Source organism: Anas platyrhynchos, chromosome 3, assembly GCF_047663525.1.
Source record: "Anas platyrhynchos isolate ZD024472 breed Pekin duck chromosome 3, IASCAAS_PekinDuck_T2T, whole genome shotgun sequence".
Taxonomy (NCBI): Eukaryota; Metazoa; Chordata; class Aves; order Anseriformes; family Anatidae; genus Anas; species Anas platyrhynchos.
In genome coordinates, this window is record NC_092589.1 from 23,007,865 (window position 1) to 23,025,590 (window position 17,726).

Genomic DNA, 17,726 nt, shown 5'->3' on the forward strand with positions numbered 1-17,726 from the left:
AATCTGGCAGGTCTCACATGAGGGTGGCATGTAAAGGCTGTCATCACTGAGATCTCCAACAGGGCTTCCTAAATGTGTCCCTGTACAACTTTGCATCTGTCTGGCTACTTCATAAAACCTTTCCTGCGAATACCTGCATTATTCATATAGTCACTATTTTCTTTGTGCTGCTGGCAGTAGCTGCATGTATTTGATATCTTGAGATCCTTCATGGGGATTCATAAGATATTTTTTTCCTTTCCTTTTTTTTTTTTTTTTTTTTTTTTTAATGGTCAGAATAGAAGTATTCTGTGTTCAGTTTTAGGGCCCCTCACTACAAGAAGGACATTGAGGTGCTGGAGCAAGAAGGGCAACAAAGCTGGTGAAGGGTCTAGAGAACAAGTCTTATGAGGAGCAGCTGAGGGAACTGGGATGAAGGCTCAGGGGAGACCTTATTGTACTTTACAATTACCTTAAAAGAAGTTGTAGTGAGGTAGGGATAGGGCTCTTCTCCCAAGCACCAAATGATAGGACAACGGGAAATGGCCTCAAGTTGTGCCAGGGGAGGTTCAGGTTGGACATTAGGAGAAACTTTTTTACTGAAAGGGTTGTACAGAATTGGAATGGGCTGCCCAGGGAAGTGGTTGAGTTACCATTCCTGGAGGTCTTCAGGAAACATGTAGATGTAGAACTTAGTGGTGTGGTTGGATTTGCCAGTACTAGGTAAAAGGTTGGACTAGATGGTTTAGAGGTCTTTTCCAACCTGAATGAAAAAAAAAAAAAAAAGACAAGGGGAAGGTTAGCAGTGCCCATAGAATGACAGCTAGAAGGCAAGGCTCAAGTATGCACGCTACTGTGTCAAGTAGAGATTGATGGAGAGTTTTGACTAAGTATTTGCTTTCATGTGAAAGGGAGGAATTATGTACAAAAAGAGGGTAGATAAAAACAAATTGTTTTTAAACTTTACAGCAGTGTTACTGAATGAAAATTATTCTGCGTACTGGGCTAGAAGTCTGCTGGATAACCTTCTTGTTACCTATCTATCTATTCAGCTAATCTTTGCATAATGTAATCATATGTTCTTTAATAGAAAAGGCAATGTTCCTTAATCCCTTTGAAGGGGATTAAATGAGGATATATATGTGGCAGAACATCCCTATGTCTAGAAGCTTGAGAGATTTTGCGCAACCTGAATTTTCAGATTGTTGGTCTTGAGCTTTCACTCATGTATATGTGAAGGTGTGCATGCTTGTACCTACATGCATGCAGTTTTTGTGCATTGTCAGCTACTTGTGCATGCGCTGAAAACTGAGGGGGGTAAGGTGGTATGTGTGAAAATCTCTTAATCATGCAAGTGATTGAATTTGTCACTTCTACATGTGGGTAATGATGCACAATACTCCCCCAACCCCCAGAAACCTGAACTATCCAGGTCATGATCCACAGACATATAAAACTTCTGCTCCTTTAAGAGGGAGTGTTTGGATGAGGTGTTGGAAGGAAATGAGTAAAGAATGAACTAAAAGTCTAAAAGTTTAATTCTGTCTTCTTTCTCTCTGGTGTTTTTTTTTTTTTTTTTTTCCCCTTGTCTTATGTGAACTGAATATGCGAACTGAAAACTGTTGGACAGAGGCTTTCACCTTTTAGGCCTCCTGCAGATCCAAGTTGTGCAACAACATTTTTTGTAATGTTAGATGTGGTTGCAATGGGCTAAGCATAAAGGCAAGACAATGTTTATAGGCAAAGCAATGTTTACAGATAACGGTAATATCTTCTAAGACCTATCAGTATAGTTGGAAGAAGGAGATGAACTTTAAAGCACAGAAGCCACAAGGCATAGGAAAAACTTCTATTTTTTGCAACTAAGATAGCTCATCTAATAGGAAGAAATTATTGGAAATACCAAAAGAGAAGTTTTTCAGTGGGAATGGGCTTGAATGGTGCGTTAGGAGAAAAGGACTGATGAAGGTATGACCAGAAAGGCAGTACAAACTACAAAGAAACAAACCAGAGAGGGGGGAAGATGGCATTGAGAGCCTAAAATACTATATCATATAATAATTTCTGGAAGGCTCACTTGAAGACTGTATTGTAGCTATAAACTTTGCTAGTTTCCTTCAAAGATGCCATTTTAATTACTACTGTGCATCGTGTTGCTGCTTCAGCATGTATGGAGTTGAAATGCAGTGCAGGAAAAGTGAATAGTTATTCATCTGGTGGGTTTGGCGGAGGAAACAGACTGATGGATCTAGGATTTTATCATCCATTTGCTCTGTGTTACAACTACTATTTCTGCACTTGCAAGGGTAAGTGCAGGAAAAAAAAGGAAAAAATGGGAACAGTGCGGCTAGATCATTTTTGCTTGAGATTGAAGTAGGCCTGCTAATTTCATTGTGTGTGGTACTCATCACATTGAACAGCTTTTTGCTTAAGAATTACGAGTGTCTGCTTAATATATTATGTCAATTGTGGAAATTACTTATGCTATACTTAGTTTGTGACTTTTTAGCTCCATCTTCATTCTTTTTTTTTTTTTTTCCATGAACATGTTGCATAAATCACATGGAAAGGAGCCTTGCTTTCAGATACCCTAGATACTTCCAGATAGATTATATCTGGCTCTTGTAACCATACTGTCCATCGTGTTCTACAGTTTTGAAACCTGCAAACACTTTTCTTATCATTCAGTTCATAGGTCAGGATGGATGCTCTTTGTACTGTTAAATATGTATGGTAATGATCTCTTGTACTATTACAAATGTCTTTCATGCCAGATACACGTTGCCAATCCCTCACTTTGTCTTTTCATAGGAGTGAGAGTGGAATAAAGACATTATCTTTTGGATACCAAGGCACAACCAAGTCTTCAAAACACATCTAAGACCAATTATAGTTAACATCAAGAGATTACTTTTGGCACATTGCTTACTTTTAGATCCTTACATCACTGCCAAAACTGTGAGGTATGCAGTTTCTGGAGTCTGTGGAAAGATATGACTGTGCAGAAAGGACAAGAAATTAGCCAAGTTCTTGAGTCTTATTTGCTCTCCCCTCCCCCCCCTCCCCCCCCCCCCCAGCACATCTCTGCAGAATGACAGCTGCATTACGTCCTCAGAAACACTTGAGTTGACCTGATAAAGACCAAAGAGAAGGCAAAGTTATATTTGTGCTTCTCTGGGACTTTCCCAGCATTGATTGCAGATTCTCTCATCTCTCTGGCACTTCTGAGCAATGGTAGTCCCCTTGCTGCTGCCAGACTCTCTGTAAACAGTTGTTCAAACACTTTGAAGGCTGCCTCATAAAAAGGCGTCTTAGTGTTGAATGTTTGAGTGCCCTGAATTTCTACTGGAGACCTTAACATCCCTTACAAGTGACATTTGGTAATCTTCTGGATTGGGACCAACACCTTCCCATGTCTTTCTGCTTCTTTTGTCCTGCTGTAAATGTGTTGTGTGTAAATCAGAAAGAAGGCACAGAGCTTATCCTACTGCTGTTTTTCTCATAATTCAAAGATTATTGTAGGAGCTGTGCTGCTTACCTGTAAAAGGTACAGCACTCCCTTGAAATAAAGAGGGAATCTCTACATGTTGGATAGAATGAGGGCTTTTCAAGCAAGCTTTTCTGTTTCATTAAGAAAAGACTAATTTTATTATGATGACATAATTTCACACCTCTTTTGAAATATTTTTCTTCATATATATATATAATGTAGTTTCATCACTGATTTATACCAGCAGTTTGCTAGGTATCAGGCTGTCCTGTGCTGAGAAAATAGGAGGAAATAGTGACACATGTCTGTCAGTTACTCTTTAACCATCCAAGTGCATTACCAATGGAGTAAGAACTCAAAACGAAACACGAACTCAAACTGCTGGCATGCCAGAAGTTACAAAGTGATGTTATCATGTGGTATGTTGATTGGAGTCAACTTAACATTGCATGGCATTCCAGCTTCCTGCATCACAAAACTATCAACATAGTTTAATAGTTTAATAACTGAGAAACCAGAAACCTGTTAGCAGCCAAAAGCCCAGTTGTTTTCAGAAGCAAGGTAAATAATAGCGGCCTATGCTTGTTTATGGAAAAGCAGTCACTGAAGTTGTTTAGATACAAAGAAGAATGTGAGCATTTGTGGTGGTTTTACGGTGAGGGGTAGCTAATTTTCCACACAACTGCTGTCTCGCTCCCCTTCCTCAAAGGAAAAGGGGGAGAAAATAAAATTAAAAGTGCTCAAGGGTTGAGATAAGGACAGGAAGATCACTCACCAATTACCATCATGGGCATAACAGACTCACATAAGGAGATTAATATAATTTATTTCCTATCACTAGCAGACTGGAACAGTAAGAAACTAAAAGCAAACTAAAAACAACTTCTCCCCCCATCCACTGTTTTGTGTCCTCCCCACAAGTAGCAAAGGGGAACCGGGAATGGGGGCTGCGGTCAGTCCCTGACACTTTGTCTCCACTGCTCCTTCATGGTCACTCTCTGCCCCTGCTCCATGTAGGGTCCCTCCCACGAGATACGTCCTTGCCGAACTGATCCTGAGGGGGCTGCCCACAGGCAGCAGCTCTTCAAGCGCTGCTCTCACATGGCTCCGTACCATGGGGTCCATCCCCCCAGGAGCAAACTGCTCCAGAATGGGTCCCCTATGGGTGGGTGACAGCTGCCCCCAGACCCCCTGCTCCTGCGTGGGCTCCTCTCCATGGGCTGCAGCTCCAGCTCAGGGCCTGCTCCTGTGGGGGCTCTCCATGGGCTGCAGCCTCCTCCAGGCCATGTCCACCTGCTCTACCGGGGGCTCCTCCACGGGCTGCAGCGTGGAGATCTGCTCCATGTGGAACCCATGGGCTGCAGGGGGACAGCCTGCTCCACCAGGGGCCTCTCCACAGGCTGCAAGGGAACTGCTGCTGTGCACCTGGAGCACCTCCTGCTGCACTGGTCTTGGGGCCTGCAGGGCTGCTTCTCACTCCTTGCTCTCGCAGCTGCTGTTGTGCAGCAGACTTTTTTTCCCCCCTTTTCTTAAATATTTCTCACAGAGGTGCAAACAACATTGCTTATTGGCTAGGCTCTTTGGCTCAGCCGTGGGTCCCTTCGGAGCTGGCTGAAACTGGCCCTTATCTAACCTGGGACAGCCTCTGGGCTATTTTCAGAGGCCACCATTGCAGCCCCTGCTACCAAAACCTTACTGCATAAACCCAATACAGCACTTGAAATTCCAGGCATGCACTGCTCTGTCTTGAGGTGGAGTTGAGGTTTTTTTTGTTTGTTTGTTTGTTTAGTTAATTTTTATTTCATGCTCAGTAGCAAGCTTTACTGAAACTTTTGACGCAAATAAAAACACAGCTAGCATCCAGGTTGGGACAGAAGTGAAACTGTCTGTTGCACAGATCATTGTGTGGCCACAATTCAAACCTGCATGCCTTCAGATTACCTGTATGGGCAGTATTTTTTTTCTCTTCAATGTGTAACCTGTACCAAAAGTCAAAAGGAAGGCTTATTGGTAAGCAATATAATATCTTCCTTCAAAGTGCAGTCTGTATTGTACAGTCTATACTTCAGCATTTGATGTCACAGAATTACAGAATCACAGAATTTCTAGGTTGGAAGAGACCTCAAGATCATCAAGTCCAACCTCTAACCTAACACTAACAGTCCCCACTAAACCATATCCCAAAGCTCTACATCTAAACGTCTTTTGAAGACCTCCAGGGATGGTGACTCCACCACCTCCCTGGGCAGCCTGTTCCAGTGCCTAACAACCCTTTCAGTAAAGAAGTTCTTCCTAAGATCCAACCTAAAACTCCCCTGGTGCAACTTAAGCCCATTCCCCCTCATCCTGTCACCAGGCACGTGGGAGAACAGACCAACCCCCACCTCGCTACAGCCTCCTTTAAGGTATCTGTAGAGAGCAATAAGGTTGCCCCTGAACCTCCTCTTCTCCAGGCTGAACAAGCCCAGCTCCCTCAGCTGCTCCTTGTAGGACTTGTTCTCCAGGCCCCTCACCAGCTTCGTCGCCCTTCTCTGGACCCGTTCAAGCACCTCGATGTCCTTCTTGTAGCGAGGGGCCCAAAACTGAACACAGTACTCGAGGTGCGGCCTCACCAGAGCTGAGTACAGGGGGACGATCACCTCCCTAGCCCTGCTGGTCACACTGTTTCTGATACAAGCCAGGATGCCGTTGGCCTTCTTGGCCACCTGAGCACACTGCTGGCTCATATTCAGCCGACTATCAACCATCACTCCCAGGTCCTTCTCTGCCTGGCAGCTCTCCAACCACTCATCTCCCAGCCTGTAGCTCTGCTTGGGGTTGTTGCGCCCCAGGTGCAGGACCCGGCACTTGGCCTTGTTGAACTTCATGCAGTTGACCTCAGCCCATCGGTGCAGCCTATCCAGATCCTCCTGCAGAGCCTTCCTACCCTCGAGCAGATCAACACACGCACCTAGCTTGGTGTCATCTGCAGACTTACTGAGGGTGCACTCAATGCCCTCGTCCAGATCATTGATGAAGATATTAAAGAGGACCGGCCCCAGCACTGAGCCCTGGGGGACCCCACTAGTGACTGGCCTCCAACTGGACTTGACTCCATTCACCACGACTCCTTGGGGCCGGCTATCCAGCCAGTTTCTAACCCAACGAAGCGTGCGCCAGTCCAAGCCCAGAGCAGCCAGTTTCTTGAGGAGAATGCTGTGGGAGACGGTGTCAAAAGCCTTGCTGAAGTCAAGGTAGACCACATCCACAGCCTTTCCCTCGTCCACCCAGCACGTTACTTTGTCATAGAAGGAGATCAGGTTCGTCAAGCAGGACCTGCCTTTCATAAGCCCATGCTGACTGGGCCTGATCGCCTGCTTGCCCTGCAAGTGCTGCGTGATGACTCTCAAGAGGATCTGCTCCATGAGCTTCCGTGGCACTGAGGTCAAACTGACAGGCCTGTAGTTTCCTGGGTCTGCCCTCCGGCCCTTCTTGTAGGTGGGCGTCACGTTTGCTAGCCGCCAGTCAACTGGGACCTCCCCCGATAGCCAGGACTGTTGATAAATGATGGTAAGCGGCTGACAGGGTAAGGTTGGCAGGGACCTCTGGAGGTCATCTGGTTGAATCCCTGCTTTGCTCAGGCAGGGACACTTAATGAAGATTGCCCAGGACAATGTCCAGGTGCCTTTTGAAGATCTCCCAGGAGGTGGACTCCGCAATCTGGGCAACCTGAGTCAGTTCTCCATCAAGCTCACAGTAAAGCAATGCTTTCTTATGTTTAGATAGAATCTCTTGTGTTCTAGTGTGTGCCCATTGCCTCTTGTCTTGGCATTGGACACCACTGAAAAGAACCTGGTACTGTCATCTTTGCATCCTCCACTCAGGCACTTGTACCCATTGGTAATACAAGGTACAAAGATCCCCCCCGTACCTCCTCTTATCCAGGCTGAACAGTCCCAGCTCTCTCAGCCTCTCCTCATAGTAGAGGTGCAACAGACCTTTTATCATCTTGGTGCCCCTCCATTGGATATGCTGTAGCCAGTGTAAGTGTTACTAATGACGGTGAAACAGCTTCCAGTTATTGTGATCCCCAACAATGGGTGTTACAGGACAAGTTTTCAGTGTAGTCTTCCTGTGTGAATTCTCTTAGGAAGGAATATGTGATGGCATGTTTTGCATGAGGGTGTAAGATGATTTCCTTGGGGTGTTTTTATATCACCTTCCTCTCCCAGCGCTCCCGAAGAAGATAGTAAAGTAGGGAGAGAATATGAGAATGCGCTATTTGGTCTTGAAAGTCAATTATCATTTGCAGCACTATCCTAAGGGAAATGAGATGTGAAAAAGACCTCACTAGTCAAGCACTTTTACTGAAATAGTCAAATTACTGAATCTCTGTTGTTGTTGCCATTGAAGTTGACCGTAAAGATTCTGCAGAAACTAAGAAATACTGTGTTATCTTTCAGTTTCAAAACACACCAAAGCTGTGCCTAAATGTACATCTATTGCATAGAGGTTTGAACTGTAATAGTAGAAAAAACTATTTTATAACGTCGATGGTCTATAATAAAAATCTGATAAATGTTAACTTGTAGACAAACGTATGTATTGTTTCTTGCAGGTTCTAAAATCCAAAGAATTATCATCACCAGGACAGCGCTACATTGACAGCAAAGTAGTTAAAACAAGAGCTGAAGGAGAATGGTTGTCTTTTGATGTCACTGAGGCTGTGCACGAATGGCTCCATCATAGAGGTGACAACCAGTGTTTTGCCTTCATTCCTGCCCCACGTCCTCATCCATTAACTCATCAGTATTTCAGGCTCATTCCACATGTAAAACCAATTCCACTTACTTTCATGTTTTGCAGACAGGAACCTTGGATTTAAGATAAGCTTACATTGCCCGTGCTGCACCTTCGTGCCTTCCAATAATTATATCATCCCAAATAAAAGTGAGGAGCTTGAAGCAAGATTTGCAGGTAACAAATTAAAAAATTATGTTTTAAAATGTGGTGGTACTTACTAATTGAGGAGGGAAACTTGCTTATTGCCTCTTTAAAATGGAATTGTGATTATTGAAAATTTACACATTTGAGAATCTTGATTCTCAGCAGGTGGAAAATGGCATAGAAGGCACAAGGGTAAAACTATAACAGCTGAACTATTCTAAAACCAGATGGAATGAATAAGAAGCCATCTCATTCCATGCTTGCAGCTTTGATGTCCTTAAATATCTATATTACAGTTTGCAGCATGTGTGCTTGAAATACGTACATACAGTTTGAATGTAAGAAAGACTTATGCACAGTAGACCATCTGCTGTTGGGTAATCTTGAGAAAACTTATTGAATGCTTTCAATATAAACCCTTTGACTGCTGTCCATCGTAGCACTGTAACAGTTCAGGCTTCAATAGAGAAGATTACTGGACATTTGAATCAGGATGTTATTTGGCAGACATAAATTGCTTGCAGTAGATGTGTGTGAACATGGTTCATTTTATGAGTGTATTAGAGAAAACAATACTTTTTATGGCAAATTTCCAAAGTATACATAAGGTAACAGTTGGTTTGCTTACAGTGGCAGCTTCCTCATGTAGAAAGTGTCCCAGTCTTTGTAAATACCCACAAACACACTTAGAATATATCATAAATATATTAATATTATAAATATATCAATAATATTTAAATTACTCTGAGCAATGCTATCAGTTGCTTCAGAAAGAACTAATCAGTAGGTGCCAGAATTGAATAAACGTGTTGCAATGCTTTAGTGCCAGTGAAATGTGGCATGAAGTAACAGAAATGGCATGCCTGTATAATCTCGCACATCCAGTAGTGAAAGGTTGAGTCTCAGGTGAAGTCAGTGGAACTACATTAGTTAACGTTGAGTATTTCTATACATCTACTCACCATCATTAGCACATGCAAATTTATTGTTACTTATATATGTAAATTATTTACATAAATGATTGTTAAAAAATTAAAGATTGGATTGAATTGATATTAAAAAATAATGTGTAGTAAGGGTTATGGATATATGTGCTTATGGACAGTAGACAAAGTGATAGAGTAAGTATAAACTCCCTTGTGATTTTAAGCCATTCAAATTTCATTTTCTAACAGGGAAATTTTATTTAATTAATGATGCTATTGTTATCATTAATCAGTACATATTAAAGTAAAGTCATATTAGAACCAAACCAAATTTTGTTTATCCAGTTTTCATGTATTCAAATATGTCATGATTTTGGTTCATTTGTTTTCCAGGGATTTGGCTATATTCCTCATCAAGTATTACATTTATTTAACCATTGTTTCACTGCATTGAAATTTTTACTCTAATTAAATATATATATGCACTGTACCTATGAATTAAGCCATTGTGTGTATTTAAAAAAAAATTAGTATGAGATTTGATTACTGTAATTTTGAATATAAAAAAAAAAAAAAAAAAAAAAACTTTTGATAGTATTATCTGGTAGAGGATATTAATTTTTGAAAGGTTTTATGAACAGGCAAAATGTGAGCTGTATTGACTCCTGGTAAAGACTAATACCTTGGGTTCTTTTGCCCATCCTATTGCCACAATAAGAAGCTAGTAATGTAACTAGTAGAGAAAACACAAAATGTGAGGTCATTGATTTCTGATCTAAGAATAAATGTTTTGATCAACATCCTTGCCATGTCCGCATAAAAGTAGGAGTGGAAGAATTAGCAGAATTAATTAAACTGGCAATGAGAGACAAAGATTTTATAAGCACTAGAAAGAGATAAATGTGATGGAGAAAACTAATGGGATGAAAGTAAGCAGTGGGAAATGCAGGTATCCAGAGCAACTTTATTGGTGTTGCAAGGTTTTAAATGGTGCGTAGTTGTTAAAAGATGGGAATACTGCCCTAAGTGAAGTGACAAAAGCGTCACTGCTTAGGGTATTTGAAACTAGTTTAAGCAATATAGATACAGCGCTGAAGTAAGCAACCCCATATGTCTTCTCCATTATTCATTTCGGCATGAATGGCAAATGTAAATGGTAAATGTACTGAAATGCTGTTAAATGGCTGTGAGTGTGGGAGGGGTGATAGGATAGATGTGTTAGAGTTGTGTATATAGGTGGGATCTCAAGTTGGAATTCACCTCCACTTCCCCAGTAAACGTTCTCAGCTGACACCACCGTTGCCCAGTTTCTGAGGGAATTTTTTTAAAGAGATGGTTTATTTAATTTGTGAAGAAAAAAGCAACACAATGTTTATCACCAAAATGTATTTTTTGAAGGTATTGATGACTACACATATTCCAGTGGTGATGTGAAAGCTTTAAAGTCCAATAGGAAAAAATACAGTGGGAAGACCCCACATCTTCTGCTAATGTTGTTACCCTCCTACAGACTTGAGTCGCAACAGCCCAGTCGGCGGAAGAAGCGTGCTCTAGATGCTGCCTATTGTTTTAGGTAACTATGCATCTATATTTAGTATATTTACACAGGCATGCCAGCCTGTGAGCTGTAATGCAGTTGCTTATCGTGTAAGAGTATGTTTCTTTATTGTAGGCATTTTTACAAAGTGTGACCCCTCGTTCACAGACCTTCAGTTTCCATGCCCAGTGGGTATCTGCCTAATGTGCTCCACTCATTGTGTGGAGACAATGGCCAATGAGGAAGGTTAGGACCTTAGAAAGCAGAGACTGAGTTCCATCAGGGAGGATTCTCAGGCCCATCAGCACCATAATTACAGCCAAATGATCACCTCCACTGTGCTCACCTACTCAGAGAGGAGACTTAGTAGGACCTGGAGAACAGTACATTAATGATCCTCCAGGCAAACCATTAGCTTGATATAAGCAAGTCCTGCCCTCTCTAAACATCTGATTTCATTTATACTATAAGCTTCAATGGATGTGATTTAGTTTTGAGTTTCTGGGACTCGGACTTGCCTGCCTGTAAAGAATCATTCAGGGTCAAGCAACTGGATTATTTTTATTCCCTGTGTTGTCTTTGTTATGGCCAATGCATTCGTCTGTATTTTATTTTCCAGGAATGTGCAGGATAATTGCTGCCTGCGTCCACTTTATATTGACTTCAAGAGGGATCTTGGCTGGAAATGGATTCATGAACCTAAAGGATATCATGCTAATTTCTGTGCAGGAGCCTGCCCATATTTATGGAGCTCAGATACTCAGCACAGCAGAGTAAGTACAAATGTTTGGTAATTTTAAGCTTCTATTTTATAACCAAAGGGTGATACATGTTTCTAGGACTGTCATCAGTGCCAACCCCCAAAGCTTCCATTTATTATCTCAGTAACTGAGGCAATATGGTCCTATACTGACCTGCATGCTAAAGCTGAAGCAGAAGTCCTGTATCAGGACTGCAGAGATTTTTATTTTATTTTATTTTATTTTATTTTATTTTATTTTATTTTATTTTATTTTATTTTATTTTATTTTATTTTATTTTATTTTATTTTATTTTATTTTATTTTATTTTAATTATTTTTGTAGTCATCAGTATGATGTATGGACATATCAAATACTCTTTGTGACTGTGTGAATGGTGTAGCTTTGGAAGACTGCCTGAAATGGTACCTGGCATTGAAGAGCATGAGTGGAAGGTGGCAATGAGTTCCCTCAGCAGAGGCACCAAGGGAGGCACAATTGGAGTGATAATGGCTCTGAGTCTTACCACTTGATTATCACCTACTTTATGACCTGCCTCTTTCATTTTCTATTGTTACTGATAATCTACCATGCTGAATTTCATGATAATGTATGGATAGCTATATTTCTTCAAAAGATGTATTCATTCTTGTACACTGAAAATTTATTTGTGAAGGAAGGATCTTGTGTCTGGAATGATTATGAGCTAATAGGTGTATGGGATGGGATCTTTTATTATAGGGATTGTACTTAGTATTTTAGCCAACTGTTTTAGGATGAGTGGTGTTCTGCTATTATGTGTTCATTCTTCTCAACTATCAATAAAAATATCTAGACAGTAAATACAAGAAGCAGACATTTGCATCACAGTTGTCATAAAGTAAGAATTTCCTGCTCAGGTCCATACTAAGGATGATATCTCACCTTTTCCAAGCCTTCTTTAAAATAACAGATCAATGTCAGCCAGCAGTGAGCACTCTTCCTGTCCAAGGGGCAGCTTGCTTTCCTTTTGGTCTGTAAAGGCACAATAGTGAGTTCTTCTGAGCATATGGACCCAAGTGTAGGTAACTTGTATAGCTGTTGCTGGCTGTGGCATTGTAGTACTAGCAATGTCAGCTGGCAGTAGTAAATATATTTCAATAAGGTATGTATGTTCCTGCGCTGGTGTGGAGTAGTAGTGTACACAGTTTGGAGCAGCACTTGTTTTTAAAGGAAAGAGGAAGAATAACTGTCATGGTCACAAATATGTGGTTTGGAAAGTTACCCAAAGAGTCAGAGGTTGCTTAATAAAGTAGTTAGTGTTGTTGCTGCCCTGAACAGGTCTTCTGTCTCTCTAAGCTGTAAATGTTGTGTTGAAGCTCTAGGAAAAGGTCACTTAGTGTTTAGCTAACACATTAATGGCATCCTCGGAAATACCTATGCATCATCAGCGGGTAACCCTGCATACTTCCCTTGCAGAGAACCATGCACATGAATCCAACGTGAAATAAAGCACCAGTGCTACTAACTTCACCACAGCTGATTTTCAGTTGGAGAAACTGCAGATGGAGTCACGATTCTCGCAGGGTGGCATTAGTGGATTTACTGAAAAGTAGCAAGGGAGGAGAAGCAGAGCAATACTTTTGTGCTGAAAGGCTCTCCTCTCCTGTAATGATAAATGGTAATCTGAAGACAGAGATGGTTTCTTTCTTACCTATCAGTATAACATGTGTGTTGCTTTAAAGGGCTATTCTTTCAAGTCAGTCTCCAAGCATGTATGTGTTACAAGATTTAAGGCTGTGAGGATAAAATGTTAGGAAACTCAGACAGATTGTGACACCAGTTTAAAATGGAGAAGCATGCAAAAATATTCAAATCTAGGCATCTTCCTACTGATTTCATTAGGCTTTGTCCCAGGCGCTGTAGGAGGAAGTGATGCAGAAAGGAATTTGCTTTGCAGAGTCAGACAGGCAGAGGTAGCTGCCTTAATCTCTTATTTCCTTTCTCCTTCTAGGTACTCAGCTTGTATAACACAATAAATCCAGAAGCTTCTGCCTCTCCATGCTGTGTGTCCCAGGATTTAGAACCTCTCACCATCCTCTACTACATTGGCAAAACACCCAAAATTGAACAACTGTCCAACATGATCGTAAAATCTTGCAAATGCAGCTAAAGGATTCCCCAGAAGCAACGTGATGTGTGTGTATTAAAAAAAAATATTCAAGGAAAAAGGATAGAGAGAATGAGAAGGAAGGAAGGAAAAATGAAAACCCAGGTTCAACAGTGTTAAAGGAAAAAAAAAAGAAGAAAAAAGCGGTACTAGTCTGAACTGTTTGAAAGTGTTTTTTTTGTTTTGTTGTTTTTTTGTTGTTTTGTTTTTTAAAACTGGCATCTGAAGCAAAACATTGAAGGCCTTTATCTTACATTTCACCTACACATAGCGTGAGATAGACAAGAAGCAAGTTAAAGAAAAAAAAAACCTTTTAAAAAATAAACACTGGAAGAAATTTGTTAGTGTACTATGTGAAAGGAAAAAAACAGGAAAATCCCATGAAGTGGAGTTGCTGTATCTGTCCCGTGCCTTACTTGATCTCTCTGTATTGTTATACAATAGGCATCCTACCCATTCCTCTTAGTTGTAGAGTTAACAGTGCATTATTTATTTGTGTGTAAAAACTATCAAATGGACATTTCCATATTGCCATTGGAAAAAAGAAAACCAGCAAATGTGGACAAAATGGAGACCAAATAAGCTGCCAGAAATACATATAAAGCCTAAAGGAACACAAGCTCAAAAGATTCTGAGAAGTAATGGTTAGTTTAGTTGGATTGAAGTAGAAATCAGTTACTACATTATTGAGAAACTCTGCCTTTAAAATACCTTATTTTTCATGCCAGCTGCCTAGAGAGGCTTCTTGTAAGGTCTCAAAACCTTGTTTTAAATACTGAATAACTTACTAATAAAGGACACTCTGTTTCAGTCTCAAAGACAAGTCTATAAGATTTTTTTTTAACTGTAAATGATTTAAAATGTCAATTTAGTAAACCAGTGAAATATTTAACATGTACTGGTCTAATCTTCAGACCTTAATATGATGCTGTATAGCTATGCTATGGGATTTTTTTTTGTTCTTTTGGTATATGTAACCATACCTAGAGTATTACAATAGGTGGGTAGTAAAAGCCAGCTTAATTGGAAACATATCTGTAGATCTCTATTTGTAAACTATTAAAAAATTAAGTACTTTATGTGTAATGTGTAAATTTTCACCATATTTTTGTATTCTGTAATACTGTCAGCTCTCATGAGTTTGAATTTGAATTTGGGGCTCTTTTTGATCACTCAGAATCATGTGTTTCCCTCTAGCTGGCCAGTATGAGTAGAGTCCCTATATTTTGACTTGCACTACAAATACATGTTTTATAATAATTGCTATACATGTGCTTTGTATATTGTTCATCATTATGACATAAGCTACCTGACTCCATTTGGTTTTTGTTTTATAAAAGGATGGATTAAAGCGCTCTTTCCTCCCCTCCTTCTCTCCCTCCTCGCCCATCCCCATTTTTATTTTTTCTTTTGGCGTTAGACATTCAAACAGATGGGCAGGGAGCGAGGCATTGCAAGAAGAGACGTCCCAGCCTGGCTGAGGCAAGGCAAAGCCTTGCGGAGGGTGACAGTGGATGTGCAGAATGCTGGTACGAAGCATCTGCCTCAGTGATGCCCTTGCATGGGGCATGAGTGGGAGCAGTCCGTGTTGAGCTCATACGCAGCAGGGATTTTCCCTGCTGTTAGTCCGTGGGATTAATCCTGCTCCCACCACAGGTAACAGAGGCTTGCCTTTAACTTCTGCAGAGGCACAGCAGAATTTGCAGGATCAGACCCTTGATTTTGTGAGTTTTTAAACTGAGTTCAAATTAAAACTTTTTATTATTTTTATTTTTAAAGGGAAAAAGTAATATGGGGTCGCTATGGCTTTGTTGTTGTTACGCATTTGAATATTGTAGAGGGAGTTGAAAAAACATCCATAACATGCAACTCATTTTTTAAAAAGTTTAAATTGGCAAAAAAAGAAATCCTGAAGGTGATGCGTTCAGTTCATTTCACATGATGAAGGGTTTTGCATGGCAAAGCTTGAAAACTGTTAGAATGACATTTTCTGTCATTGACCTGAGCAGTGTCAGGAGAGTGCTCCTGAGCTTTATCTTGTCAGCTCCAGTTTTGAGATGTGCAATTTCTTTGACTTCAGCAGAACACTGATGCAAAGCTGAAGTACCGCAGCGGCTTGCACCCGCCGCTCCTTGGGACTTCAGTAGAGCCTATGCTTATTGCCTAGATGGACACATAGCCCCACAGATGATCTAATCTCACCCACTGACTCAGCGCTGAGGAGGAGGTACGTTAGACTTCTGATTTATTTAGTGAGTTGAGATGAACAAGTGAAAAATCTGTCCCGCTAACACTTGCTTGAGCCAGATTTACTCCAATGAGAAGATGCACTGAACTCAGTGAAACTCCTCAGGGTAGTAAATACTCTGGATTTTGCTGTATACAGCAGCAAAATTAGTTTTATCAGATTCAGTATGAGACCTGTATTTTTGTTGGACAGGAAGGGAGACAAAGATGAATACATTTCAAAAAACTTAAAAACATTTTTTGTAATTCCCTGCTATGGGAATGTAAATCAAAGTGGATTTGAAGCTTTGAAAAAGTGGAATACATGATAATGTACTTGTCCAACTGTACTCACTATTGCGCTGGACGCAGCTGAAGATTTTGGTTTGGGTTTGGAATTTTTTTCTCTAAATTTAAGTATAAAGCCTTAGTTCTGTAGAGCATTACCCCAAGATCAGATACTTTTTTTTTTTACTTTTACTTTTTTTTTTTTTTACTTATTTTTTCCTCAAAATGCACTGATAGTATTTGAAATACTCCTATTATAAAGCTCCTGCAACTTTTCCCCCCTCCCTCTGGTTTATTAGGCGTGTATTCCCTGTAATTGCCAAGAATGTTAAACCCAATTCTACAATGTGCAGAACTCAAGGGTGAAATTCCCCTCTACATGGTGGGGTAATGTGAGGCCAAATACCACTCAGGTCTGATGTAGATCCCCCACCGCCATTGAATGATGTTTTAGATGGGACTGCAATGGTTCAGAGACTGTCTGCCAGAGGCCTTACCAAAATGAGATAGTTGCCACTGTCTCAGCAAAGTCCCTGAGCACTGGTGATGCCCAGCACCTGGCAGGAAATCTTCAGCACCCTGAAAGGTCTGACCCGAAGGAGCTGTGTGGAGCCAGGGTAAGGGGCAGGGAGGTGGGAGGGGGTGGGTCTTAGCACTTAGCTGGGTGGGTTAGGACAGCATTTTTTATATGTTTAGTGACAATACAATTGTATGGTTGGCATGGTTTAAAGGAAAAAAAAAAAAAAGGAACTTAAAGGACAGCTGTGTTGTACTTTGGTGATCGATTACTCTGTATTTTAACACATTGTATGTCTGTTTTTGTGGTGCTCTAGTGGTAAATAAATTATTTCAATTATATGCTGGTGTTGTTTATATGACAGTGTTCTTCTGGCATAGGTAATTCCTCAGCTTAGGCTCAGCTTAATTGGTGCCAAGTGCTTTTTGTGTGAGGGACCTTGACATGGTCTGGCACAGGTGAGGTGAAGAGCAACCATCCAGGATGAGAGTGGATCATGCCTGCCCTGAGGATTCCTTTCCCCTCAGCAACTGCTGTATGTACTTTGGTCTACAGACAAGAAGTGGCTTCTAAGCCAGTGCTCAGAGCAGCAGCACTGTCCTATGTGTGCACAAGACAGCTGCTGCCCCAGGCAGAACCGGTGTCACCCCACAGCCTCACTGTGCCTGATCCTTCACCAGAACCATGCCCGGGCACTAAGGTGCCCCTCTGCATGGCTGTTATTGTAAGCACCGGTTACAGTGGCTTTTCTCTTTGGCAGTAGGTCTCAAAGTATCCCCACAGTGATGCAGGAGTTGAGAAAGCGATCTGACTGCATCCTGTGATGATGGTCCCACAATACTGTGTCCTTCATTAAAACTCAGTGAAACTGTTGATTTTGTACATTGGACAAAAGAGACTACAATGAAATGAAATGGTGTATTGGAGGAAGGGCAACAGAAAAATTGG

General features: G+C 41.1%; 1 protein-coding gene across 1 annotated transcript in view; it reads left to right on the forward strand.

Annotated features, from left to right (window-relative positions):
* The window catches only part of TGFB2 (transforming growth factor beta 2), a 75,400-nt gene extending 58,281 nt beyond the window's left edge, over positions 1–17,119 (forward strand). The window contains exons 3-7 of the mRNA XM_027453142.3: positions 8,067–8,199; positions 8,315–8,425; positions 10,720–10,894; positions 11,478–11,631; positions 13,592–17,119. Coding sequence (XP_027308943.1) covers positions 8,067–8,199; positions 8,315–8,425; positions 10,720–10,894; positions 11,478–11,631; positions 13,592–13,750 — 732 coding nt within the window. The 3' untranslated portion in view covers positions 13,751–17,119. The remainder of the gene's footprint in view (positions 1–8,066; positions 8,200–8,314; positions 8,426–10,719; positions 10,895–11,477; positions 11,632–13,591) is intronic.
* Positions 17,120–17,726: the final 607 nt, after the last annotated feature.